Genomic DNA, 27816 nt, shown 5'->3' with positions numbered 1-27816 from the left:
CAGTGCATAAGTGTCTGTGAGGGTGTTTCTGGAGTTTAGCATTTGAAATGGTAGACTAAGAGAAGCAAACTGCCTTAATGTGAGTGGGCCTCACTCCACCCACTGAAGGACTGAGTAGAGTAGAACAAGTTACAAGGATCCCTGCTCTGTGGCTGGTTGCTTGAACTGAGCCACCATCTACCCTTGCTCTGGAACTTGCACCATCCCATCAGCTCTCCTGGTTCTCAGGACTTCAGACTCATTTTTCTGGGCTTTTGCTTGCAGATGGCAGAACTGGGAACTTCTTAGCCTCCATAACTGCATAAGCCACTTTCTTTTAGTGAATCTATTCCTTTGGAGAACTCTGGCTAATACAACAGAGAATCAAAATATTGGAGCACACACAACCTCATTTCCTGCCACAGGAACAATCCACTGAAATTCCTGAACTTTGCAATACTGACAGAAGAGGGTGCTATTGAACTAGAAATCTTGTTTGAGGCAAAAAGAAGACTGGCAAAAAGTGCCAGTTGTCCCAGTCCTCACCAAAACATGGTATGATCATTCTTTTTAGTTTTAGATATGTTGCTGGTATCTCAGAGGTTACAGTTTGCATTTCTTTAATGACCAGTGATGTCAAGCACCTTTTCCTATGCTTTTCTTCATCCATATATTTTATAATGAAATGTCTGCTAAATTTGTTCACGAATTAATTGAATTTCTTGTTTTACTGCATTCTGTTTTGCCCTTTTTATAATGCTTTTTATTTTTGTGTTTCAAGAGTTCTTTATATATTCTAGTTATAAGTCTTTTTACCAGGCAAGTTATTTGCAAACATTTTCTTCCAATGTGTAGTTTATCTCTTAATTTTCTTAACAATGTCTTTCAGAGTGAGAGTTCTTCAGTTTAGTGATTTTTTCTATGGTTATGGATCATGTTTTTGGTTTCATGGCTAAGGTAAACTGTCAAGTACAAATTAGTCTATAATATTCTGTTACTCTTTTAACATCTGTAGACTCTGTAATGATGTTACCACCTTCATTTTTGGTATTGGTAATTTGTGTTTCCTATCTTTTTTTCCCTAATCAGTCTGATAGAGATTTTATAAATTTTATATACATCTTTCAGAGAGCTTTATATAATGCCAACACTGAATTTACACCTAACATGTACTTACAGGCAGTGCATCCAGATTATATCTGTGAGTGCTCTCCTTTGTTCAGCAGAGGTTTACTGAGAACCTACTAGGTATAGGCTCTGTCCTAAGGACTGAGAATGCATTGTTGGGTTGGGGTATGCACTCAAATTCAGGGGAAGATCATCCAGGCAGAGAGTAGAGGAAATGCAAAAATTCATCTATGCTTGTTATAAAAAGGACAAGTCAGAAGCTTAGCATGGCTGGAGCCAAGGGCCTGAGTGGTAGGGTGGAGGTTAAGAGAATCAGTGCAGAGTCAGACTGTGCCAGGCTTGGTAGGTCGCAGTACCCAGATGATATAACCTGAACAAGGATGGTAGCAGGAACTGTTCAGGTTCAGGATAAATTGTGAAATACAGTTCAGATTTCAAGTACAAGCAGGGCCTGGGGATGCAGCTCAGTGGCAGAGCATTGACTAGCAGGCACAAGGCCCTGGGCTCAATCCCTAGCACCACAAACAACACCATAAGTGAAGCTCAGGCAGCAGTTTCTGATTACATAGTTTTGGACTATGAAGAAAAGAAACAAGTCAGTAATGCCACCAGGATTTTTTATTTTTCCCTGAGTAACTAAAAAATTGGAATGCCATTAACTCACATGAGGAACAAGTTTAGAGAAGCAGATTTTGGAGAGAACGTAATTTTCTAATATGTTTTCCCCAAGTTCTCATCTGACTTCAGATTTTTCAGTTTAGTCTCTATCCTCAAAATTGTTGAAAATGAAGGAAAGTATTCCACTTATTTATAATAAAGAAGCAGAATCAAATATTGTATTGACTACAGGGACCTTAGGGACTGCTTAAAAGAAAAGAAACAGAAGACCAAAGAGCATAAATGGTGTTTTCTGGTGGTAAATGTCTGGCTGATCCAATTGGCTAGGTGCCACCACAGCTCCCCATGAGCAGAAACACTCATGGTTTATGTCACTACTCTGGGTTTCAGCTAGGGCTGATGAATATAGACTCAAACAACCTTTTGGCCTAGGACAATTATGCTTTTATCTGTCTATAATCTAAATGAGAATAAATTTAACAACAGCTTTGAGACTATCTGGGGAACATATGTTGTTGCTTAAATTTGATCTTCAACATAAGAAAATCCCTCTTATGAAGACCAGAAACTAATATCCTTGGGGTAATTACATCTTGTAATGAAAATGAGTCAATAGTTTAGGATTATAAACAGCTATTTGACATTGGGCAAGTTACTTTGGGCCCTGGTTTCCTCATGTAATAATTTTTACACATTGTCTCTGTAGGAAAACTTAAGGTAGGCACTTGAGAAGCATCAAGGTTTAAAGAGATAATTTTAAATGTCATTCTGCACTTCCAGTTTGTGGTTCTACCTTTATTACTTTGGTAGGTGAAATGGAAGTGCTGCAGAAATGTATCCCATGTATGGAAAAATATAAGCATCATTCCCTGAGTGATTAATGGCCTTAATAAAGAATCTCAGAGTAGAAGCATAGAGGAAATGTGAACCTGGGCAGAGTTCTCAAATTAAAAATTTCCAGCATAGCAACATATTGCAGTTAATATAAAAGGGGTTTTAGTTAATATTTGTAGGGGCTGGAGAAATTCATTTTTACTATGAAAGAGAGAACAGTAAGAATAACTTCTCTATGGAATATTTGAACAAAGGTTTTTGTGTATGTGTTACCAAAGCAGCCAGGTGTTAGTCACCTAGGTTTGCTTTGTTTGTACCAGAAGAGTTGTTTGACTGATTTGACTGGGTTTGTGTTTTCTTTTCTACCTTATTTTAAGGAAATTATATAACTTCTATAGCTAGAGTCAAATTGAAAATCCCATTTTAAATAGAAGCACATTGGCCATATCCCTGAAAGTTGAATCTAGTTGTAAATGGAAGAAATCATATTCCGTGCTTGGCTCAACAGAATTTGTTGCTTCCCTACAACTGGCTTATCACTGTGTGGTCTTCAATGTACTTCAGAGTTTTGTTTTCGTGAAATTGGTATAAAAACACAAATAGAAGAGGAGATCAAACAACAACAAACATGACTGACACTCTTACTACTAAAGGCAATGTAGAATTGTCCAAAATAGGTTTACCCACTCTGAGGGGATGTGCTTCAACTCTCCCTTTTGGGGAAGAGTAGAGAGCAGCAGATGCAGGACCAGATGCCTAGGCAGATGCTGTGTTTCTGTTGAGCCCTATGTTTCCCAGGACTGGTCATTAGGTCCCAACTAATGCACAGGGTTGTAGGTAAGTTCTCAGGAACAACAAACTACTGACTCTGCTCTGCTTATTAGCTTCCGGGGGCTTTCCTCTAAGAGGGTAGCAGTGGCAATATTTTCTCCTTATTCTACTATGTTTGTGCCAAGTACTTATTTTTCCAAACTAATCTATATTATTTAGGGCATAAAAAGGTAGAAAAGATGTCTCTACATGTCTGTATATATCTATATACAAAATAGAATATTTAACACAAATGCCAGGCAGTGGTATCTTGTTGGGGTTCAAGGAAGAGAGTGATTCAAACAGACACACAGAGGTTCTTAAAGTTATTAGTGATCTAATTCTTAGGTGTGGAAATATAGATAAATGGAGATGATTTTGTTATTAGTTTTAAAGTTGTAGTTCTCTACAGCATGTATGTTTCATACTAATGAAAATAAGATTTAAAAAAAATAAAATAAGATGTCTGCAAACCTAAATTTACATTCTTGTTTTACCATTTATTACACGTATGAACTTGTTGTATCTATCAACTTAGTATTGTGATAGAGTTATAAGTGAAATTTTCCAAATTGACAAAACAACATGCATGATATTGAAACTCTTCCACGAATCCTGTAATAAGGAACATTATAATTCTCATTTTTCAGAAAGCCAGATGTTAACAAATGGCCAAGCCAGAACTAATCTGTGTCTGGTTACTGTAGCACCTGTGCTTTTAATCACTATAAATCTAGGGTGTTTGATGAAAATTTGGGTATAAAATAAGAAAATAAAAGTGCCACATAAAAATGTCTGACATTATGATGCTAGGAATAGTGTGAGGATAAAATTGTAGAAAATACATTGCTTTTAAAAGTCCTTGGTCAGTACTTACTAGGATGCTTTCTAAAACTTTGCCTGGTGACTCAAAGTCACCAACTCATTTAAAAGAGGATTGTGGATTCTAAGCTATATAAAGTGAGTAGATAAAAATTGATATATTTAGTCTGTGACCATTAATATTTTTTTATTTGTTCTAATTTGTTGTACATGAAAGTAGAATGCATTTATACATTTTGATAGATCATACATAAATTAGTGTAATTTCTCATCTTTCTGATTATACGTATTGTAGGAACACATCAATCATGTAGTCATATATGTACATGAGGTAATAGTGTCTGTTTCACTCTACTGTGGTTCCTTCTCCCATACCCCCTTCCCCTACCTTCACTCCCCTCTACCTAATATAAAGTAACACTTTTCTTCCCTATCCCCACCCCCCTTATTATGAATTAGCACCCACATATTAGAGAAAATATTTGACCTTTGGTTTTGGGGATTGGCTTATTTCACTTAGCATGATATTCTCCAGCTCCATCCATTTAGCAGCAAATGCCATAATTTCATTCTTCTTTAAAGCTGAGTAATATTTCATATATATATATATATATATATATACACATTTTCTTTATCCATTCATCTGTTGAAGGGTACCTAGGTTGGTCCCATAGTTTAACTATTGTGAGTTGAGCTACTGTAAATAATAATGTGACTGCATCACTGTAGTATGTTGGTTTTGAGTCCTTTGGGTATAAATGGAGGAGTGGGATAACTGGGTCTAATGGTGGTTCCATTCCAAGTTTTATGAGGAATCTCCATACTGCTTTCCATAATGGTTGCACCATTTTGCATTCCCACCAACAATATATACCTTTCTCCCCACATCCTCACCAACATTTATTGTTGCTTGTATTCTTGATAATTGCCATCTGATTGGAATGAGATGAAATTTTAGAGTAGTTTTGATTTGCATTTTTCTAATTGCTAGAGATGTTGAACATTTTTTCATACATTTATTGATGGATTATGTATCTTCTGTGAAGTGTCTGTTCAGTTCCTTAGCCCACTTATTGGTTGGGTTATTTGGTTTTCTTGGTGTTGTTTTTGAGTTCTGTATTTATCCTAGAAATTAATGCTTTATCTGAGTTGCATGTGGTAAATGTTTTCTCCCAATCTGTAGACTCTCTCTTTACATTATTGATTTTTTCTTTTGCTAAGAAGAAGCTTTTAATTTGAATCCATCCCATTTTTTAATTCTTGATTTAACTTCTTGCACTTTAGGGGTCTTGTTAAGGAAATCAGATCCTAGGTCGACATGATGAAGATTTGGGCCTACTTTTTCTTCTAGTAGTTGCAGGGTCTCTGTTCTAGTGCCTAAGTCCACTGTGAGTTAAGTTTCATGCAGGGTGAGAGATAAAGGTTTAATTTCATTTTGTTGCATGTTGAATAGGCTCTCTTTTCTCCAGTGTATGTTTTTGACACCTTTGTCTAGTATGAGATATTTATATGGGTTTGTCTCTGTGTCTTCTATTCTGTACAATTGGTCTATGTGTCTGTTTTGATGCCAATATCATGCTGTTTTTATTACTATCCTTCTGTGGTATAGTTTGATGTCTTGTATTGTGATGCCTCTTGTTTCACTTTTTTTGCTAAGGATTGCTTTGGTGATTCTGGGTCTCTTATTTTTCCAAATGAATTTCATGATTGCTTTTTGTAGTTTTATGAAGAATGTCATTGGGGTTTTAAATGGGAATTACATTAAATTTGTATGTTTTTGATAGTATGACCATTTTGACAGTATTAATTCTGCCTGTCCAAGAGCATGGGAGATATTTCCATCTTCTAAGGTCTTCTTCAATTTCTTTCTTTGGTGTTTAGTTTAGTTTAGTCTTTTCTACATCTCTTTAGTGTTCTGTAGTTTCCATTGTAGAGGTCTTTCACCTCTTTTGTTAGATTGAGTCCCAAGTACTTTACTTATTTTTTGAGGCTAATGCGAATGGGGATAATTTTCTTCATTTCTCTTTTAGTGAATTCATTACCGATGTGTAGGAATGCATTTGATTTATGGGTATTGATTTTATATCCTGCTACTTTGCTGAATTCATTTATTAGTTCTAAAAGTTTGGTGGAATTTTTTGGATCTTCTAAATATAGAATCATGTCATTGGCAAATATTGATAATTTGAGTTCTTCTTTACCTATTTGTATAACTTTAATTTCTTTCTTTTGTCTAATTGCTCTGGCTAGAGTTTTAAGGACAATGTTGAATAAAAGTGGTGAAAGAGGGCATCCTTGTCTTGTTCCAGTTTTTAGAGGGAATGCTTTCAATTTTTCTCTGTTTAGAATTATGTTGGGCGTGGGTTAAGCATACATGGCTTATATGATCTTGTGTGTTCCCACTATTCCTAGTTTTTCTAGTGTTTTGAACATGAAGGAGTGCTGTATTTTGTCAAATCTTTTTCTACATCTCTTCAGATGATCATATGATTCTTGTTTTTAAGTCTATTGATATGATGAATTATGTTTATTGTTTTCCATATGTTGAACCAACCTTGTATCCCTGTGATGAACCCCACTGATCATGGTGTACTATCTTTTAAATATGATTTTGTATGCGATTTGCCAGAATTTTACTGACAATTTTTGCATCTATGTTCATCAGGGATATTGGTCTGAAGTTTTCTTTCCTTGATGTGTCTTTGTCTAGTTTTGGTATCCAGGGTGATATTAGCCTCATAGAATGAGTTTGGAAGGGTTCCCTCCTTTTCTATTTTATGGAATAATTTGAGGAATATTGGTGTTAAGTGTTCTTTGAAGGTCTTGTACAACTCAGCTGAGAATCTATCTGGTCCTGGGTTTTTCTTAATTGGTAGATTTTGATGGCATTTCCTATTTTATTACTTGAAATTGCTCTGTTTAAATCATGTGTGTGACCTCCTGATTCAGTTTATGTAGGTCATATGTCTCTAGAAATTTGTTGATGTCTTCAAGATTTTCTATTTTATTGGAGTATAAATTTTCAAAATAGTTCCTAATTATCTTCTGTATTTCGACTGTGTCTGTTGTGATATTTTCTTTTTTATCATGTGTTTTAGTAATTTAGGTTTTCTCTCTTTTTCTCTTCTTTAGTATGGCTAGGAGTTTATCAATTTTATTTGTTTTTTCAAAGAACCAACTTTCTGTTTTGTCAACTTTTTCAATTGTTTCTTTTGCTTCAACTTCATTGATTTCAGCTCTGATTTTAATTATTTCCTGTCTTCTACTGTTTTTGGTGTTGATTTGTTATTCTTTTTCTAGGGCTTTGAAATGTAATTTTAGGCCACTTATTTGTTGACTTTTCATTCTTTTAATAAATGAGGTCAATGCAATGAACTTTCCTCTTAGTACTTATTGCCTTCATAGTGTCCCAGAGATTTTGGTATGTTGTATTTGATATTATCATTTACCTCTAAGTATTTTTCCATTTCACCCTTGATTTCTTCTACAATTCCCTCATCATTCAAAAGTGTATTATTTAGTATCCATGTGTTAGAGTAGCTTCTATTTTTTATTTTATCATTGATTTCTAATTCAGTCCATTATGATCAGATAGAATCCTGGGTATTATCTCCATTTTTTATATATACTAAGAGTTGCTCTTTGACATAAGATGTGGTCTATTTTAGAGAAGGATCCATGTGCTGCAAGGAAAAAGTATATTCACTCATTGATGGATGAAATAGTCCACATGTCTGTTAAGTCTAAATTATTGATTGTATTATTTAGTTCTATAGTTTCTTTATTTAGTTTTTGTTTAGAAGATCTGTTCAGTAGTGAGAGAGGTATGTTAAAGTCACCCAGTATTATTGTATTGTGGTCGATTTGATTTTTGAAATTGAGAAAGGTTTGTTTGATGTACATAGATGCTCGATTGTTTGGGGCACAGATATTTACAATTGTCATGTCTAGTTGATGTAAAATTCCCTTCAATAGAATGAAGTGACCTTCTTTGTCCCTTCTGATTAACTTTGGCTTGAAGTCCACATTATTTGATATGAGGATGGAAACCCCCTCTTGTTTATGCAATCCATATGAGTGATGTTTTTCCCATTCTTTCACCTTCAGTCTGTGGATGTCTTTGCCTACAAGGTAAGTCTCTTGGAGACAGAGTATTGTTGTGTCTTTTGTTTTTAAATCCAATCTGCAAGTCTATGTTTTTTGATTGATGAGTTTAGGCCATTAACTTTCAAGATTATTATTGAGATATGATTTGTAATCCTGGTCATTTTGGTTTATTTTTGACTTTTAATTTAATTTAGTTTCTTCTTTGATTATTCCTTTAGTGTAGTTCCTCCCCTTGCTGGTTTTTTCCTCCCTTTGCTGGTTTTCACTTTTTTTTTTTCACTTCATCCTCATGGAATATTTAGTTAAGAATGTTCGGTAATGCAGGCTTTCTAATTGTGAATTCTTTTAACTTTTGTTTATCATGGAAGGTTTTTATTTCATCTCCAAATCTGAAACTTAATTTTGCTGGATATAAAATTCTTGGTTGGCATCCATTTTCTTTCAGAGCTTGAAATATGATGTTCCATGACCTCCTAGCTTTGAGGTCTGGGTTGAGATATCAGTTGAGATCTGAATTGGTTTTCCCCTATACATAATTTGCTTTTTTCTCTCAAGTCCTTTAAGATTTTATCCTTATTATGCATTTTAGTCATTTTCATTATAATGTGTCATGGTGTGGGTCTGCTGTGATTTTGTATATTTGGGGTCCTGTAAGCTGCTTGTATTTGATTTCCACTTCATTCTTTAGGTTTGGGGAATTTTCTGATGTTATGTCATTGAAAAGATTGTGCATTCCTTTGGTTTGTATCTCTTCTCCTTCTTCTATCCCAATAACTCTTAAATTTGATCTTTTCATGTTATCTTATAATTATTGGAAGTTCTGTTTAGGAATTCTTATCATATTCTCTGCATGGTCAACTTTATTTTCAAAATTGAATATTTTGGCTTCATTGCCTGAGGTTCTGTCTTCCAAATGGCCTAGTTTGTTGGTGATGCTTTCCATTGAATTTATAATTTGGTTTATTGATTCCTTCATTTTGATGATTTCTACTTGTTTTTTTTTTTCACAATCTCCAACTCTTTATTGAAGTGATCTTTCTTTTCCTGTATTTTCTCTTTGATTTCACTCTTTTTACTATCCTTTACTTCGCAGATCAGTTTAACTATGTACATTCTAAACTCCATTTTGGACATTTCTTCTACTGTGTTGTCAGTGGATTCTCTCATTGGGGCATCTTGGTTTGTTTGGGGCATTTTGTTCCCTGGTTTTTCCACGTTGTTTGTGTGTTTTCCTATCTAGTTGTATGAATCTGAGGCAGCACAGATTCTACCCTGTAGACCTATATTGTCCCTGCAGATTTTCAGTATCCCACCTTTAAGAGGGAGACCAATATCAACAGTACCCAGTGCAAACAATATACAGCCTCAAATCTAATAGCTCCCATCAAGGCATCAACTGTCCTCTCACTATAAACAGCAATGATGATTTCAATCACTGTCCACAATAAAAACAGATATCCTTTGTCCAAAGGATTTACAATCTCAAATAGTGGGCAAAGAACAGAAGTAGTGCAGGACATGATATTCACAAGGGAGAAAGGGAGAAGCCAGAAGCAAACATCCACAGGAAGAGTAGAAGAGGAACCAACAGAGATTGATTGTTAGGTGGAGAAAGGGTAGAAAGGGAATCCAGGAAAACAGACAAGTGGAGAGGAGGAATACATATAAAGAAAAAATTAAAAATATAAGAATATATAGCAGAACTGCAAAACATCATGCATATATCACAGTCCTCAACAAACTGATGCACAAAAACACCCTGCTCCAAATATGGTGGAGAGAGATGCCAGGAGAAAAAAATTAAAATAAAATAAACCTCAGTGGAAAATCAAACAATGTCTCTCCCAGTGTCAGAGTTTCTCAGCCCTGTCTCTGACTTCCCACAAGACTGCCTGGCCCAGACCCACCCTGGCAGACCCAGTCACTATCTCACCAATCTGGACCTCGGATGTCCTGGGTTCGGCCACATTGCAGCCCCATGATCTCAGTGCCACTAGAATTGGAGAGAGACCACCAGGGATGAGCAATCCTGAGAGACAGTGACTAGATGGTGGCAACAAGCACTCCCAGGGGGAGGACCCCAGGTGCAGTCAAAACCACAAGCACCCTGACACTGAACCTTCAGGTCCTGGCTGGTGTCCCCAGATAGGGGCATCTGCACCCCAAGATGTCAGTGGCATCAAAACCAACGGGCACCCCACAGCCCAGGCTCTGGCCAGCATCTCAAAATTGATGCGGCCACGTGCAACCAAACCTGGAGTCTCCCTGGTGGTGGAGCTCTGGGCAGTGGTGGAAACGGTAGTGGTGGGGTTGGTGGCAGCAGACGGGGTCAGCAGCAGCTGTAGTTGTCAGTGGTGTTGGAGCAGTGGTGGCGGTGACAGCTGTGGCTGCTGCATCACCCAGAGAGAAGACCTTTGGGGAGCAGCAGCTGCTTTGGTGGCAGTGGTGGAAGAGGTAGCAGCAGTGGCTACAGCAGCAGTGTAGATGGCAGCAATGACCAGAGAAAAGACCTCCGGGAACCTGCAGCAGCAGGGTCAAGGGTAGCTGTGCCCTGGAGAGAGAACCTCTGGGTGATGACAGAGGTACCCACAATGCAGTGCAGGAGAAAAGACCTCTGGGCATCCGTGGTGGCACGGGCAGCAGTGGCAACTGGAGGAAGCACCTGCAGGCCTGGGCACAATGGCCAAAGGGTCTGCTGCACTCCACCCCAAGAGAAGACCAATGGGCGATGGCAGTGGCATCTGCCTAGTCTGAGACCATTTTTATATTCATTGATACAGTAATTCTATTACACAGTTCTGTGACATATTATTAATTAGATTACCTTCTTATGGTGAGGCAAATCCTAAATGAGTAGTCATTTTGTGGGAAATGAGGTAAACATGATAACATCTATGGAGGAGTCCTCTTCCCTTCCCCTTAGCCTCTTGGAATGAGTCACACTTCCTTGATTGTCAGACTTCATTTCAAAATTTAATTCTCTGATGTTAGAGGTTATTTGTATGGTATAGTTGTTATGCTTTTGTTTATTGATATAATAAATGAAATTCTAACTATATCATGAATTTTTAAAAGTTCCTTGAAACAGAATAAAAGTTAAGAAACTTCTAAAACTGTGACAAACAAGAGCGGTATCAATTCAATTTTTTTATTCTCTCTTCTTTCTATTACTCATTTATTTATTTGTAGATTTAGAAAACATTTTGTGCTTGATCTTGTGCTTGGTCTTGAAGTCCAAAAACAAGTTCAGGTTTTAAGGGCACATGTATAGAAGAGAAAGGGAAGTATGTAATCAAGAATGAAGACAAAGATTAGAACACATTTTAAGAACATATCAGCAATGCTGAAACAGAACATTCTGAAGATTAAAAAAATAAATACTAGGCAATGAAAATGTCATTTGGGCCATGTTGACATCACAGCCTTTTTTCCTTAGGGTACTTATTTTAGTTTTAATTGGTATACAATAACTTTATGTATGTGTAGGGTAGAGTGTGAGTTTGCAATACAAATATACAATGTATAGTAATCAGATCAGGGCAATTAACATACTCACTACTTCAAACTTCTATCATTTCTTTGTAGTGAGAACATTCAAAATCGTCTCTTCTAGCTATTTTGAAATATACAATGAATTAATGTTAACTATGGTCATCTTACTATACTGTACCATTGTACCCTTAACTAAACTCTCCCTACCTGCCCTTCTTGCTACTTTCCCACACTCTGCCAACCACTGTTCTCCTCTCCATTTGTAAGGGATCAACTTTTTAGCTTCCACATATGAGTGAGAACATAAGGTATTTGTTTTTCACACCTGGCTAACGTCTTTTTTTCCAGCCTCTTTCATGTTGCTGCAAATGACAAGGGTTAATTTTTTCATGGCTCTGTAGTATCTCTTTGCCTATGTGTACTAATATTTTCATCCATTTATCAGTTGATGGATACTTAGATTAATTCTTTTCTTGGCTATTGTTACTATGCTACAATCAATATGGATGTACAGATGTCTCACATACTGACTTCATTTCCTTTGGATATATACCCAGGAGTGGGATTTCTGGATCATATGGTAGCTATCTTTTTAATCTTTTGGGGAATCTCCATGCCATTTTCTATAATAGCTGTACTAACGTAACATTTCTACCACAGTGTGTAAGTATTCCTCTTTCTCTGCATCCTTACCAGTACTTTTATCTTTTGTCTTTTTGATAATAACCATTCTAACTGGGGTGAGGTGACATTGTGATTTTGATTTGAATTTTCCTGATGTTAGTGGTTTGAGTATATTTTCTATACTTTCTGGCCATTTGGTATATCTTCCTTGAGAAATGTCTGTTCAGATCATTTGCCTGATGTCAGGATCTTGAACAATCATGTCTAAGAAGGATTTGAAATTGATGATAGATGAGTCATAGAATTGCTTTAAGTCGAATTCCACAAATCACCAATTTCATAGGTACCCTAAAAAGTTGGTTTGACATCCTCCTCCCAGTTTTATAATTAAGGAATCTGAGGCTCAGAGGGTAACATAGGTAGTAAACTCCAGGGTCAGGATTCCTAATATGGCCTTTCTTCCAAGTTGTGTTCTTCCAAATATTTTGCAAGGTTCCCCAAAGTTGCCTCAAGTTCAGATCTTTAAGGACTCAGTTCTCAGGTTTCTTAGAAATTTCCTTAAGTATGCTGAACTCAGGCCTTTGAATTCTAGAAGCCCCAAATGTTTCAGAACAGAACCTCTTAGACTGGCAACCCAGTAACTGAGTTCTGAAGCTCAGAGCTCCTAAATTGGAATCTTGATCTCTTAGGGAATTACCTTAATTTTCATTTATCTACCCTAAAGTAAAAGCCCTAAATATTCCACTATTAACATCAATGGATGGTCAGCTTCAGTTAAACTGAGTCAGGAACCAGAAATTCTGCTGGGGAAGGGGCAATTCTTGCACATTCCAGTATAAGGGATTCAGACTTATGCAGGCACGGTTTTCTCTGTCTGGAGGTGGGCTTCTCACCTCTGCACTTATCCTCCCTCATCCTTAGACAAAGTGACATTTCCCTAGAAGGCTTTCCTTATCTCCAGACTGGATTGAAATCTGCTTGCTATTCATTTTATAACATTCATCACCATGTAGTCTTTGTTTAATTCTTTCTCTTCTACCATTCCCTGTGTTTCTCTGCTGTGTTCCACATGTGCCTAGCACAGAACCTGGAACATGTTGATGGAGATTTCAGTGAATACTTGAACTGCTGAATGAATAGATGGACAAATGGATGAGTTTGATAAGTATGATAAAATCAAACCCCATTGCAATGAAAGACATTCTGCAATTTTGTAACAATAAATGAAAATTATTGCCAGGTCTAACCCTCTTTTTCTCTCTGCCTGTGCTCTCTTATGAATGGCAGGCTCATAGAGACTGTTTGGATCTAGCCCTTGTAGAAATTGAAAGCATATTCCAGACCTATTACTGATATCTATTCTTATGCACTGTTAAATGTGGGAATCAAAGCTTTAGATTAAATTAGCTTTAGATTAGGCTCTTCACAACCTTTCCAAATGTATCTTTGACATCAGATTACCCTTTTTCTCACCTGCAAAATCTGAGTGGTTCATCTTAAGCCTCAGGTGAACATCAACTTAAAATTCTGTTGGATGAATCTTACAGGCTCATTTTTTTAAGATAATGGATTGACTGAACTTGAATGTGGGTGTCTCTCCTGACAGATAGCTTATAGGAGGAGGAAAAATAAGCTCAGAAAGGTGAGAACTGATGATACATCAGTGACTCATAATACAAATGCACTTACCATTTTCTTTGTGCAAATGTTTCCACCAGTGATTTCTGAAAGTTTTCATGGCAAAGTCAAATTCACTTGCACAGCTGTGCTGGGTGTTGTTAGCTTGACCTTCCTGTTCCTCTCTTCACCCTTTCTACACACTGTCCTCTGTCTGGTGGGGACAGCATCACCAGCCTCAATGTACTCATTTGTCCCCAGGATTTGAGCTGGATTTAACACTTATGAGGCACATTAGAGATATCGAGAAGCAGGAGAGTGAGATCAATGGCCCTAGTTTTCTCCCTGAGGTGGTCAGTTATCCTCTGCCAAAGGACAAAGACTCTGTCAAGTGGTTCTTGGTTCTTACTTACAGTGACCTTGTTTAACTTTTGATAACTGCTGCCTCCTTAGGTCCCTTCAGACCTAAACCTACACTGTCCTAGACATGGGCACTGTATGGCACCATGCTGGATTTCCCTAGCTCCTGCTCTGAGTCCCTTCATTAAATGCCACATAATCTAATTTATGTGTGTTCTCTTTTTCCTGCCCAGAGTCTGTCTCATACAGAAGTTATTTGCGGAATAGGAAAATATTCTTGCGAAATACACAGGACTGTGACAGTTGTTGATAATAGAAGCAAAGGTTTAAACTTCTTCCTTTGATGAGATAATTGCAATACATTTTGCTTGTATTACACATAAACTTTTTAATATTCCCAAGAGTAGTCTATCAAAATAGATCAAAATAAATGCCTGTGCCCAGAGCTCTACCGAGGAGCATTTCAAAGAATAAAGACATGACACATGAAATAAATTAAACTGCAAACTGGAGGCTAAAAAGGAAGGATGACATTTCAGACATAGTTGTTTTATAAAAAGCCAAGTTTCTGTAACTGTGCCATTATTTACTCACGTTCTCATTCTCTCACTGTTTGGCTTTTATTTTATACAAACAAGATGTCAATTGATGATAAAAACAACCAAAATTTGTAACATGCACAAGATATTTTTCAGTCACACTTTTGCTGGCTTCTACTGAAAGCAGCAAACAGCTCAGGCTCCTATTATTTAGCCCATGGAGTAGTGAGGTAGGCTGTGATGTAGTGTGACTGATCAAACAGAAAGTTGGGATCTGATGACATGAGAGGAACTCATGGGGAAAAGTGAAGCTAATCGAATCAGAATGAAGCCTTGCTATCTAGAAAACTATCTGGAAGTTAAAGGGATTTGGTAGTGTCTTGTGAAGATGGGTGATCACGCTGTGTGTGCAATGACAAGGACAAGCAGAGAACAGGGCAGCAGGGAGAATATTAGTTCTGCTTTTGAGGATAAGAAAATCTCCATGGATGCCATTAAAAAAATATGCTTTTCAACTTCTTTTGTTCCCTACTGAGCTTTCTGTTTCTGAATATGAAATATTACATATCCACCAGGACACACTGTCGTTCAACCTTCATGTTTTGTTCCTTTGTTGTTGTTGTTGTTGTTGTAGTGTTGTACGATGTAATGATTTGCAGTCAGATTAATAGGGAACAAAAAGGCTGTGAACTTTATTCCTTCTACAGAAGTGATTCATGCTGATGGCAGTTAGGTACTGAGTGCTTGCAATGTGCCACTCTGATAAGAGTGGTGAATTCAGGGTGAATGCAGCAAAATAGTTTTTGCTCTCATGGAACTAAAGAAAACCACTCTAATAATCTGCTCTTCCTAATCTCAGAGAAAGGCCTGGAAATTAAGTCAACAGAGTGAAAACAGACTCAGTGTTATAAAATTAGAATAAAGCTACTTTTTACATTCATCCTGCTAAAGTAGTCTGCCAACCTGCTAGTTGTACGATTATTGATCTCTAAATATTCAAAACAAATTCTTCCCATGGATAATTGTGCATGTAATAAAATAAAGATTTGGGAATTTCCTTAATTTCTGCTTTCCTAGGATGAATCTATAAAAATCTATTCTTGTGTCTCCTATGCTTCCTGAAATAGTTACATGCCATTTACATTTTTAACACTACTGCCTTAGTAGAAACGTGCTTTAATTAAAATATCTGCAAGGATTTTTAAAATAAGAAGTCAAAGTTAAGCTGGGTCTTAATATGCAGCTCAGTTTGTATAACAGCAGTTCTATTTGATAAAAGTACATCGTGTCTGAACAGGAAGTAGAGAAAATTACTCCACATGCTCTGGACTCAAGCACACAGTCTAATCTACTCAGAAGCTAATTTGTGTAGCTGGCCTTTCGATAGATTATTCTATTCCTCACTATCTGGGGCAACAGCCGCAATTTTTTCCTGCAAAAAGAATCAGGGAAATGAGGTAGGTAAAGATTTGATTTTCATCACCTAATCAATATTTGAGAGTCATAGGGCAGTGCCTAATTACACGTTTTCCTAGAACTTGTAATTACATATTGCGATGGAACAAATATAAAAAATACAAACATGAAAATGTAGGCTTTTAAACTTTTAACCATGCTTAGTTCTTCTTTTAAGGATAAGAAAATCTGCAAATAGCAAATACATAAAGAAATTTCTTATTTTTTTTTTAAAGAGAAGAATTAACATGGAAAAATTGTTCTTTAGTTGAAATGGTATATCTGTTTTGTTGCTATGGTGCTGTGGACTGATTTGTTCTTTTTCTTAATAGATGGTTTCTCTATTAATGTACAATTCTAAAATAAAGCTATATAAAATCAATTTTCAGAGAGGTGATTATAATCCACTAATATTTATTATCTTTCTCAAAAGGTTTCAATTGTTTGTTATTTAGAAAGTTGTTTTACACATTTTGCTTTTGCATTTAAAACCTGGAGCTGATACTGATGTTTTTTTCTCACAACACTTGTAACAAACAAAACAAAACAAAACAAAACAAAAAGTCTTGTTGCTTCTCTACACTGCAGTTAAGAAAAAGCAGGACAGCAGCCTTAAAGGCATATCATTCTCTCAACATGCAAGGGATTCCACTTTATCTCACTACCCCAGGCAATAGGTACTGACTTCATTGTGCATGCATTTTTTTATTTTTCCAAAGCAGTAGAAATGTTTATGTAAACATTCTGTATCTGGTTTTTCTCGAGATAATATTAAAGAAATAATGATAATCCAGACTTTTAATAAAAATATATCTGAAATTTACGTCATTCCATTTGGTAAATATTTGTGGCACAATGACTCAAATAGGAGATGCTTTAAGACTGAAGATAATTTTCCCTCCCTATGAAAATGTCTTTGCTCTTCCTTTAAGAGGATGGAAGTTATGGCATTGGCGTGATAAGTATGGAAACCATAATCAAGTAGAAGGAAAGTGGACATGTTCTCAGGAATAGTAGCTTGCCAAGACAGAATTTGCCTTTTTTTTCTTCAAATAAATGAGCATTAAAATAATAAAGCATTATTTCAAAATTTTGGAATTAAACATGTCATAACTCCAGCTTATTCTAGTTCACTGTAGACTTAGGTGTATCACATGAACAAATAAAACTTTGGAAACCAGAGTTAAAAAAAAAAGAATTGAGATACAAGTAAAGTTACTACTAATAATTTTTCTTTCTTTAAAGAGACAAAGACCACTTACACCAATTGCCATCACAGTTCTTGACATTTTCATGTGTCTTCTGATCAAAAAAGAGTTGAAAAGTAATAAGTTCAGGCATCCCTCTTGTTCTCAAAAGTGCATTTTCCTGTGACCATAGAAAAAAAATCTGAGTTTAAGTGCTTTACACATTCATAACTCCAGCTGGCTCTGAAAATCATCTTTGAGATAAGTTGGTATAATTTTTCTCCCATTTTAACAGATGAAAAAGAACAAAAGAGGGCTTGGTCTTGATCTCTTGGTCCTTGAACTATTTTCTGTCACTTCTTTGGTTCTATCTTCTAGCTCCTCGAGAACTTTTCTTGAAAATTCACAATCTCAGTACTTTCACTGTGTTTTTATAAATCCCCTGATCCTAGCTCGTTTCTTCCTTAGTTTTACATTTTTTTTTCTTTTTTAAAGCACTGTCCATGTTCACCTGAATCTCTTCTCCCCGTAATCTTTGAACTTTCTCTCGTCTGCAGCAGAAACTGTGTAAAATAATAAATACAGAAAAGAGGAAGTAGAAGGCTAAGGATGCTAGTAGAAGTCAGAAAAGTGACAGAGAAGGAAAGAGGGGCTAAGAATTTCAGCAGGAAGGTGATGGGTGGCTGCTCATGCAACCAACCTCGTGCCTTTTCTGCCTCATCTGTTCTGTTGACTCAGAAATAATGCTTCTTTTCCAGAAACGTCCCTGTGACTCAGGATCACCTCTTGCCAAAACCAACATTAGGTTCAGCCTAGCTCTCCTAAGGGAAAATTACACTGTTAGAAATTGTGCTAGAAGGAGTAGTTCTTCAAAAAGTGGAAATGAGTGTCTATTAAGAATCAGTAGAAATAAGTGGGAAAACTCTGAAGTAAAATACAAAGACCAAAGTAAACAAATATAAAAAAGCTACTTAGGAGTAAGTTCTCCGAAATGTGGCCTGTGCAGATGGTATTGATAATGTCTCCAGAAAGATAAGAAAAAGTATTGTACTTTTGAAAACAGAAAGTGTTACAAAAAGAAAAATTTGAAGAAAAAGAAAATGTTCTTGAAAATGAAAAGTAAAACAGCAGAAAAAAATTTCTTTAGGTTTATTAGAGGATAAAGTTGAAGAAATCTCATAGAATAGAATGCAAAAAGCTAAATCATTAGAACAGGAGAGAAAAGATGAGAAAAATTAAAGGACAGTTTTGGAATGCTCAACATCAAAATAAAAAGAGTTTCAGAAACAACTCTGAAAGCAGAAAATAAAATCATCTGAGAAATAGAAAAGATTATTTCTCAGATGATTTGAATGAATTTGCTATTACCTTTACTTTTTAAAGGTAGTTTCTAACTCTATCACATTGGTGACTGATTATGGGTAAGAAAGTTATTTCCTAAGTCTTTACCACCTGTGATTGAGAAATACATATTACTGTCTATGTGAATGATCTGGAAAAAGTATGGCAGTTGCCAGTCTCCACCCCAAAGTGAAATGTTAAAAATCTTTAAAGCACTTGGTGTTCTTAAAGAAGTTCTTAGAATCCATTAATAAATAAATGCATCTTCATTTTATAATATAGTAGGCCTAGAGATGATGAGATAAAGTCTGATATATTGAGGATTGCATTAGATGACTAGCAAGTCATTTGGCACACTAAAATGCTCTTAATATGATTTGTTCACAATCTTTCTTGTTTATTGCAGCCGGGGCACTGACAATAGACTGACACACCGGCGGCAGACAGTTCTTCGTGAAAAGGGGAGGAGGTTAGCTAATCGAGGACCAGCGTACATGTTTAATGACCGCTCAACAAGCCTATCTATTGAGGAAGAACGCTTTTTAGATGCAGCTGAATATGGCAACATCCCGGTGGTGCGGAAGATGTTAGAAGAATGTGTCTCTCTCAATGTGAACTGTGTAGATTACATGGGCCAGAATGCCCTGCAACTGGCAGTGGCCAATGAGCACCTGGAAATTACAGAGCTGCTTCTCAAGAAAGAAAACCTCTCACGGGTTGGAGATGCTTTGCTTCTAGCTATTAGTAAAGGTTATGTTCGGATTGTGGAGGCAATTCTCAGTCATCCGGCTTTTGCTGAAGGCAAGAGGTTAGCCACAAGCCCTAGCCAGTCAGAACTGCAGCAAGATGATTTTTATGCCTATGATGAAGACGGGACACGGTTCTCCCATGACGTGACTCCAATCATTCTGGCTGCTCACTGCCAGGAATATGAAATTGTGCACACTCTCCTACGGAAGGGTGCTCGGATTGAACGGCCTCATGATTATTTCTGCAAGTGCAGTGAATGCAACCAGAAACAAAAGCATGATTCCTTTAGCCACTCCAGATCTAGGATTAATGCCTATAAAGGTCTGGCAAGTCCAGCTTACCTGTCATTGTCTAGTGAAGATCCTGTCATGACAGCTTTAGAACTTAGCAATGAGCTGGCAGTGCTGGCCAACATTGAGAAAGAGTTCAAGGTAGGTCTTTAGCAGTAGGGACTTCATCCTCTTTAAGATGAAGTCAAGATGTATTTATAAGCTTCCATGATGTACTGGTTACTGTAAATACTAGGTAATTTTGTATTTTTATTCAACAAATTCCTTAAAATTATTATAGTAAAAGTTAGGATTGCTATCGTCATAGCCAGTCATTATTAACATTATTTATCATGTCTAAACATTATCATGTCTAAGCATTATCACAGCCTGGAGAAGATATTATTAGTTCTTGTCCAGATGGAGAAAAAGAAACATAAAAAACTAAGGCCTAGGTTTAATAACTGGTCAATGACAGAGCTGATCAAAATCCAAGTGTGCTGCACTATAAGACTCAGGTTCTTTCTTCTTCGAAGCACTGGTTTTATGTCCAGAGCACAGTGAAAGATGCTGTTCAGGTCAGAAAAAAATGAATCTGCTTAAGAAAATCACACTTGGACTTCAGAGACAGATGTATATATACATAAATCTAAAGAATAGTGCAGCTACTAGATAGAGCCATAAAGCAGTGTGCATAGAGGTTCTAAGAAAGCAATAATTAATTCCTACCAGGTTTCAGCAAATTTACATGTAAGATGGAATTTCACCTGTGTATGGCAGAATGAATAGATTTTGGAGGACAGAGAATGAGAGAAAAGAATTTTTTAGGTTAAGGTTATGGCAAAAACAAAACAAAACAAAAAACCTTGTTGATATGAATAAAGCAGGCACTTGGGGAGTATTTTACACAGTCTCTTAATAGAAGGTATCTGGAGAGAGAAATGGTATCAGATACTGCCATTGTCCATGTGTTCTGTGCTGCATTCGGAGAGGATTAAAGTTCAGACTCCTAGCCCCAAAGAATCCCTGGCACACTTCTAAACTCCCTCCAAGGGTTATCTGACCTATCTTACAGTGTTCCTGTTGTGTCATGCATTGTCATTGATTATCATATGTACTCTGCCTTGCTAAACTGTATGCAGCTTGAAATCAGGTCTGATTTATCAGGTACAGTATTTTACACAAGTAAATTATGATTTGTTTTCTTTCTATTCTATATGCTGTGAGAAAACTTGTTTCTATACTCTCTACCTTGGGAGACTGAAGCCCAGGATCCCAAGAAGCTTTTTGATGCCACAGAAGAAATGGTTTTACCTGTGTGTCCATCTATCTGTGTCCTCAGGGAGGAGAGGAAAGGGTTAATGGCTATAGAAAAACTCACAATGTGCTTGACTTCCAAGATGAAGGAAGGTGATTTTCCTCTAGCTATCTGGCACCTGGGAGTATAGGACAAGCAAATGATCCTTTCCCATTCTGTCTCCAATTCTTTTGTACTTTTCATTATAACTCCTAGGGCTTGGTGATTTGAAGAACTGCAGATTCAAATTAATGCAAATTCTTTGAAATCTGATGAATGTTAATTATTTTTCAAATTTATATTTAGTTTGTATGTGATTTCACTGCTTAGGTTCCAACATTTCTGTTTCTTTTACTGTATCTTTGTTTATACACTTCTCAGCCACTGAAGCTATCACATTCTTTCCTCATTCACTCATTCACTTGCCTACATCTTTTCAGCCTCTGTTCTACATGAGGATGGAGATGCAGTACAAAACACACAGAGAATTCAGCCGGCAATCCTGCCCTCAATTAGTTTATAATCTAATGGAAGAGAAAAGAGCTGTGTGGAGTCACTATAATATTGCATGACTCCAAGGAGTAAGGAGCAGGCTAAGCTGGAAACTGGGAAGAATCACAACTAACAAGAACCTGAACTCCTTGGGGTTCCTAAATGCATCGCACAATGTAGAGGCCTCCACAGCATTATGAGTATTAGGAGATCTGGGCACCCCATCAATGGTTCGTCACATGTTTGTTTTGTTTTTTTTTTTTTTTTCCTGCTCTTTTAAGTGTGGTGTATATATGACTGAGGCACTTTTTCTCCACTCAACCTGGCTGTATTATTTTCACTGTCTTTTAGCAGTTGTTTAGATGGTCTTAGGCTCTACTTCTGTGAGGGTTAAGGCAGAAGAAAAGATAATTCTCTCTGAAAAGATAAATCTTTTTAGTAGTTATTCCTAATGTCTTTAAAAGTCATTTTCCAGAATTAAGTTAGTTTACCATTTAAAGAGGCCAGTAGTTTTAAATGTTTGTAAGAGTATTCCTAGTACTTGGCAAGCACCAGTTCTTTAACTTAGAAACCTGACTTAAATGTCCTTATATTAAACAAAGAAGAAAGGGAGATTCTTTCCTTCTTTCTTTCTTTTTTAAAATAAAGGCTTTTACAAATGCAAATCATAAAACAGTACGTTTCTTTCTTGCCAGGCATCAAGCATTAAAATAAATATTTTATTCTCCAACACATGTGGGCAGCAGAGGTAAAAACAGTCTCAAATGAGTGTGAGCTGCCATTGCTTTGTGTCAACTCTTAGGGAAGCCACATTCTCCCACTACCCATGGCTTTGACAGGACTAGAGAAGTCAATGTCTCTGAGGTGAGCTTTCCTGTGAGGTCTGCAACTTCTATTCTTCAAAAACAATGTTTTTCTTATTTTGAAACAATATATAACCATGTTATAAAATAATATTATAAAAATGAAGTAAGTTTTAAAGATCTTTCCTAATTTTGTTACCAAGAAACATTGATACACTACCAACATGTTTGCTCATATTCTTCTAGTGTCTCCCCCCCCCCCCCCCCTCAACAGTCAAACTCCATGGAGTTTCAGGAAATAAGGGAGTTTGCAGTGGACCAACTCAGGTCTGGTCTGTTTCACAAGGACCTGAGAGATTATTTACCAGGGAATCCTCCCACCTGTGCCTTCAGATTCTTTGGTTCCCTTTCTAGCTGAAAGGCATTTGAAAAGTTCTGTGCTTATTTGCACATTTAAAAAATTGATATCTCATTTTTTTCTTTTGTAAGCTTAAATATTTTTGAAGAATGATTTCTGCCTGGTGTATACATTATCATTGAAATATAGAACTCAAATTGCTTTTTCATAGGTATGCAGGGGACTCTAAATGCTATGATTTGGAGCCCAACATTGGCTGTTTTAAAAATACATGATAATCTTTAATGTTCGGAATACCCACATCTTCCTTTTTCTCCTTGAACTTGCATTTCTAATTCAATTTTTTCCCCAATGTGATTTCCAATGTAATATCTTCTTATTGTAAAATCTCTTCCAATCACACACACACATATGTGTACACATGTATATGTAAAACATATATATATATAAATATATGTAACATGTGTATGTATTTTAGAATTTGTTTTCTGTGATGATAAGGCCATAGGTATTAAAAATTCTGAAGAGAGTTACCACTGCATCTTTTTGTTAATACATTTGATCAAAACTACATAAATGGAACCCAGTTGTTCAAAATAACAAATATATGTAAATTTTGATAAATTTTACCTCTGTGGGATACAATTCTTACTGGGAATATATTTTTTAGTGTCCTAACCATGTGTGAACACTTTTTGCTATATGTTTAGTGAAAGAAGAATGTATATATGTATATAACTTCAAACTACTATGCATCACAGCCTGCATGTTAGTCTCTGTTAATAGGATGTAGAAATTATTAAAGATTTTATGAGATAAAACTAGAAGGGGATTTATTATTGGAATGAATATTTTATGATTTGAGAACTATCTTACTGTTTTACACATACTAGGTCCAAAAGAAATCACATTAAAGTCTTACACATGGATTTTAACAATTAACCTTTCAAAATTTTGTGTCCTAGGGTCTATTTTAAGTCAGATTTAATCATCCTCACTAACCTTCTCTGCCTTGTCCATTTTGAGATAGCTGATGATATGTTCAAAAGATGAGTATTAAGAACAGTTTAAAAGAATCACTTCCATTTTAATACATGAAAAGGAAATGTTTTAGTACAATAGTCTCCCCTTATCTCCAGGGAGAAGACCTTCAGTGGGTGCCTGAAACCATGGATGGTACCAAACCCTAATATATTATGTTTTTTCCTATACATACCTACTCAAATAAAATGCCTTTTCATCTCAATAAGCATTCATTGCACTTTCTGCTGTTTGAGATGGGAAAACAAAACTAGCGTAAATTCCACCTTTCCTTCTTCACATTTTAGAGAGACAATTCACTCATACTGTGGATCTTAATAACCTTAGCATATAATCTTTTTTCTTTCCTCAAATGAAGAATTTTCACTTTTTACTTAAAGGAAGCACTTAAGGGCTTTTCTTTTGGCAAATCTGAATTGCCACACTTTAAGTTTTGGGATCATTATTAAGTAAAATATCTCAAACCTAAGTACTGTGATACCACAGTAGTCAATCTGATAACAAGATGGATGCTAAGTGATTAATGGGAAGGTAGTATATACAACACAGAAGCGTTGGTCAAAGGGATAGTTGATGTCCCAGGAGGGAAAAAGTGGATGGGTGCAAGATTTCATCACATTACTTAGAAAGGCATGCAATTTAAAATGTATCTCTAGAATTTTTCACCAACATTTTACAACTCCTATTGAACAGGGGTAACAAACTATAGAAAGTGCAGGTATGGATAAAGGGGAGTATTGTATCCAATAGTCCCTCTTGATGCTCTGCTCTTACTGGTCTGTCACTCAAGAGGGGTGCATTCTTTGGCAATTATTATAGTATGAGGAAGTGAAGTACATTGAAAATGATCCTTATTTCTGCCACCATGCTTCACTATATGTATGAACTGAAGACATTATAACATGAACCAATATGTTGTATTTCTATCACTAAGCTTCATCTTCAACAAAAATGTGTTTCAATGCAGAAAAAGTACAAGAAGTCCCTCAGGGTTTATAGTGCCTAGATTAATCAGTAGAGGGAGATTGTATATTGCTTGGTACATAGGTGGATGAGATTGGGGAACTATTTTGTAAAGGAATAAAAGATCTATTTTCAAGGAAATCAGTTTTAGGAAAGTCTAGGCTCCAAAAATTGATTCCTTTAAAATTTTCAATATTCCACAGCTCCTTGGAAAGTGTGTTTCTGCTCGAAGACAACTAATCTATTTTATGATGGTCAGAGAATAAGAACTTTCACAGCTACTTTCTAAGCTCCAATGTATAGCTTCTCTAAGTCCTTCCATATTCTTTCCTTCCATAATAACCCATAGTTCATTAACAAAAGAGACCAGGGGAGTTGCTTCAGAATATCTCAGGCAATTTTAGACTTGTACCTAGAATATTTTAAGCCAAACAAGTTTCTTTATTACTTGTACTACCAAATCAGTAACTGGCTCCAAGAAGATGTGTTTTAGTCAGATTTTTCACTGCTGGGACTAAAAGATCTCACTAGAACAATCTTAAAGGAGGAAAAGTTTATTTGTGGGCTCACCAGTTCAGAGGTCTTAGTCCATAGAAAGCCAGCTCCATTTCTCAGGGCTTGAGGTGAACCGAACATCATGGCAGAAAGAAGCAGCTCACATAATGATCAGAAAGCAGAGGGGTCTTCACTTGCCAGACACAGATATATACACTTCCCAAAGCCCCACCCCCAATGCCCACCTCCTCCAGCCACACCCTACCACTTTAGTTATCACTCAGTTAATCCCCATCAGGGGATTAATTCACTGATTGGGTTAAGACTCGCACAATCCAATCATTTCTCCTCTGAACCTTCTTGCATTGTCTCACAGGTGAGCTTTTGGGACCTCACATGCAAACCATAACAAGAGGGGACACCAGACCACAGAATGAAATCTAACAGTCAGATGAAGCAAGAACAAGAAGAAAACCAATGGGCTTTGGGGAGTTGTAGACCTTTAAGAAGAGAATGAGTATTCAAAAGAGTTTTTACCTTATGTTGTTGTATTGATCATTTCAAATGACCTAGAAGAGAAGGTTTTGAATGTTCTTACTGAATAAAAATAATGTATGTTTGAGATCATGGATATGCTAATTATCCTGATTTGATCATCATACAATATATAAATGTATTGGAACATCATATTTTCTCCATACATACATATGATTATTATCTATCAATTATAAATAAACTAAAATTTTTTTAAAGAATTAAAAAGTTTTTATTCACTTAAATTCAATTTTTTATTGAATAGCCTTATGATTTAGTAGCATGAAAACTTGGCCAAATTAAGCTTAATTTTGAGATAGACCTAATTTTAGAAGCACACACAAAATTTATAAAAAAATAGAAACCCAGAACTGACTGTTTTCCATATTAAAGGAGAGCTTCTATTCTTGACTTAAGTCTAAGATCTTATCAGGAATGAAAAGCTTAAAGGGAGAGAGGTCAAGACCAGGGGCAGTCTTGTCAATAAATCCATTTGCCTAGATTTCCGATTTCTTTTTAGTATCTCACTCTGTACCTCTGACTTATCTCTAAGCCCTTTTTGAAATTTGCATACATTTTAGATTGTTTGTAGTAATATGCAATGTTTCCTTTCATCTTTCCTAAAACAATTTATTTTATATAGCAGGATGGTCCTTATCACTGTCATTCTGGATAGACGTATTTTCTGGAGCTTTTCCAGCTCCTTTATGTCTCTCTGTTGACATGCACATGGCCCTCCAGATGCCTCTGCTGCTGATTTTGAGAAAGAGGGACGGCGAAGAGACTCGTACCATGTCTGTTGCTAAGTTCTTGCTATGTTCTGGTGTATAATGTTTCAAAGTATCTGGTATTGTTTGAAAGAGAAATATCCTGAAAGATACTGGCTAAGATGAAAAGTAGTTTTTGTTAGCAGGAAGGCAATATGATTGTTTTCAGACCTTACAGGATAGCACAGGGTGTCACTGATATATGAAAGTAGTCTGCAAGGCAGAATCAGACACAGGACTGAGACTCTGACCAAAGAGAAGGAGGGAATGTACCATTATTGAACTTTATGAATTATTCTAAGTGATTTACCTCTAAATTTTTGATACAGCAGCACTTAAGTTCTCCATAATTGGGGGAAATTAAGAAGACCAGAAATGAAGTAACTTTTCCAACCTCCAGGTATGTTTTTAGCTACATTCTTCTCTTTGTGTCAGTCAACAAAAGTTATTGATCATCTACTATTTGTCTCCCAGTATGCTAGACTGTGCAGTTTCAATGACAAGTAAAATAGAATCCTGTCTTTAAGGACAGTTGAGACCATTGAGAGAAGGCAGATGTGTAAGTAAGAAAATGCAGTTAAATGGTAGTGTGTGTGAGACAACACATGCGTTCCAGAGGTTTGCAAATTGAATATACTTCATAGCTTGAAATAGATGGATAGAGAAACTCATTCTGGCAGACATTTAGGTTATGAGAAGTCAACTGTCAGAGAGGGAAGTTAAGTATGAAAATCTGTTTTATGAGGGTCCACAGATCCTCCAACTTCACAGCTTCAATAGGACCTGAAAATTTCTATGCTTAGGTTAGGATTGAGTTAAATTAGCAGCTACTACTAATGTTAACAATCTACAGAAAAGTTAATAACATCCAACATAGCTGGGAAAATGTCCTCCTTTACTTCTTGTTTTAAAATTGCACCCCATTTATCTTTACCTTTCCTGTGGAATAGTGCCTAATTAACTTTTATGTCCCTCACAATTCCACATAGGTCCTCTGTAATGCTTGGTAATCATACCACATCGATTGAGACAAAGCTCAATGGTCATTGTGCCATTTAGTGACAATTATCCTGAGGAGTAGGAAAGTTCCAGAGTGATGCTTGTTCCCACAAGCATGGCTGGTCATTCATCACT

General features: G+C 36.3%; 1 protein-coding gene across 3 annotated transcripts in view; it reads left to right on the top strand.

Moving 5' to 3' along the window:
* Positions 1–27816, top strand: part of TRPC6 (transient receptor potential cation channel subfamily C member 6) — a 126840-nt gene that overhangs the window by 51450 nt on the left and 47574 nt on the right. For all 3 annotated transcript variants that reach the window (XM_079101940.1, XM_079101941.1, XM_079101942.1), the window contains exon 2: positions 19320–20094. In XM_079101940.1, the coding sequence (XP_078958066.1) occupies positions 19320–20094 (775 nt within the window). The remainder of the gene's footprint in view (positions 1–19319; positions 20095–27816) is intronic.

The sequence above is a fragment of the Sciurus vulgaris genome, assembly GCF_902686455.1.
Source record: "Sciurus vulgaris genome assembly, chromosome: 11".
NCBI classification, from domain to species: domain Eukaryota; kingdom Metazoa; phylum Chordata; class Mammalia; order Rodentia; family Sciuridae; genus Sciurus; species Sciurus vulgaris.
Note: the sequence above shows the minus strand (reverse complement) of the source record. Positions and strands in the feature narration are given on the sequence as shown.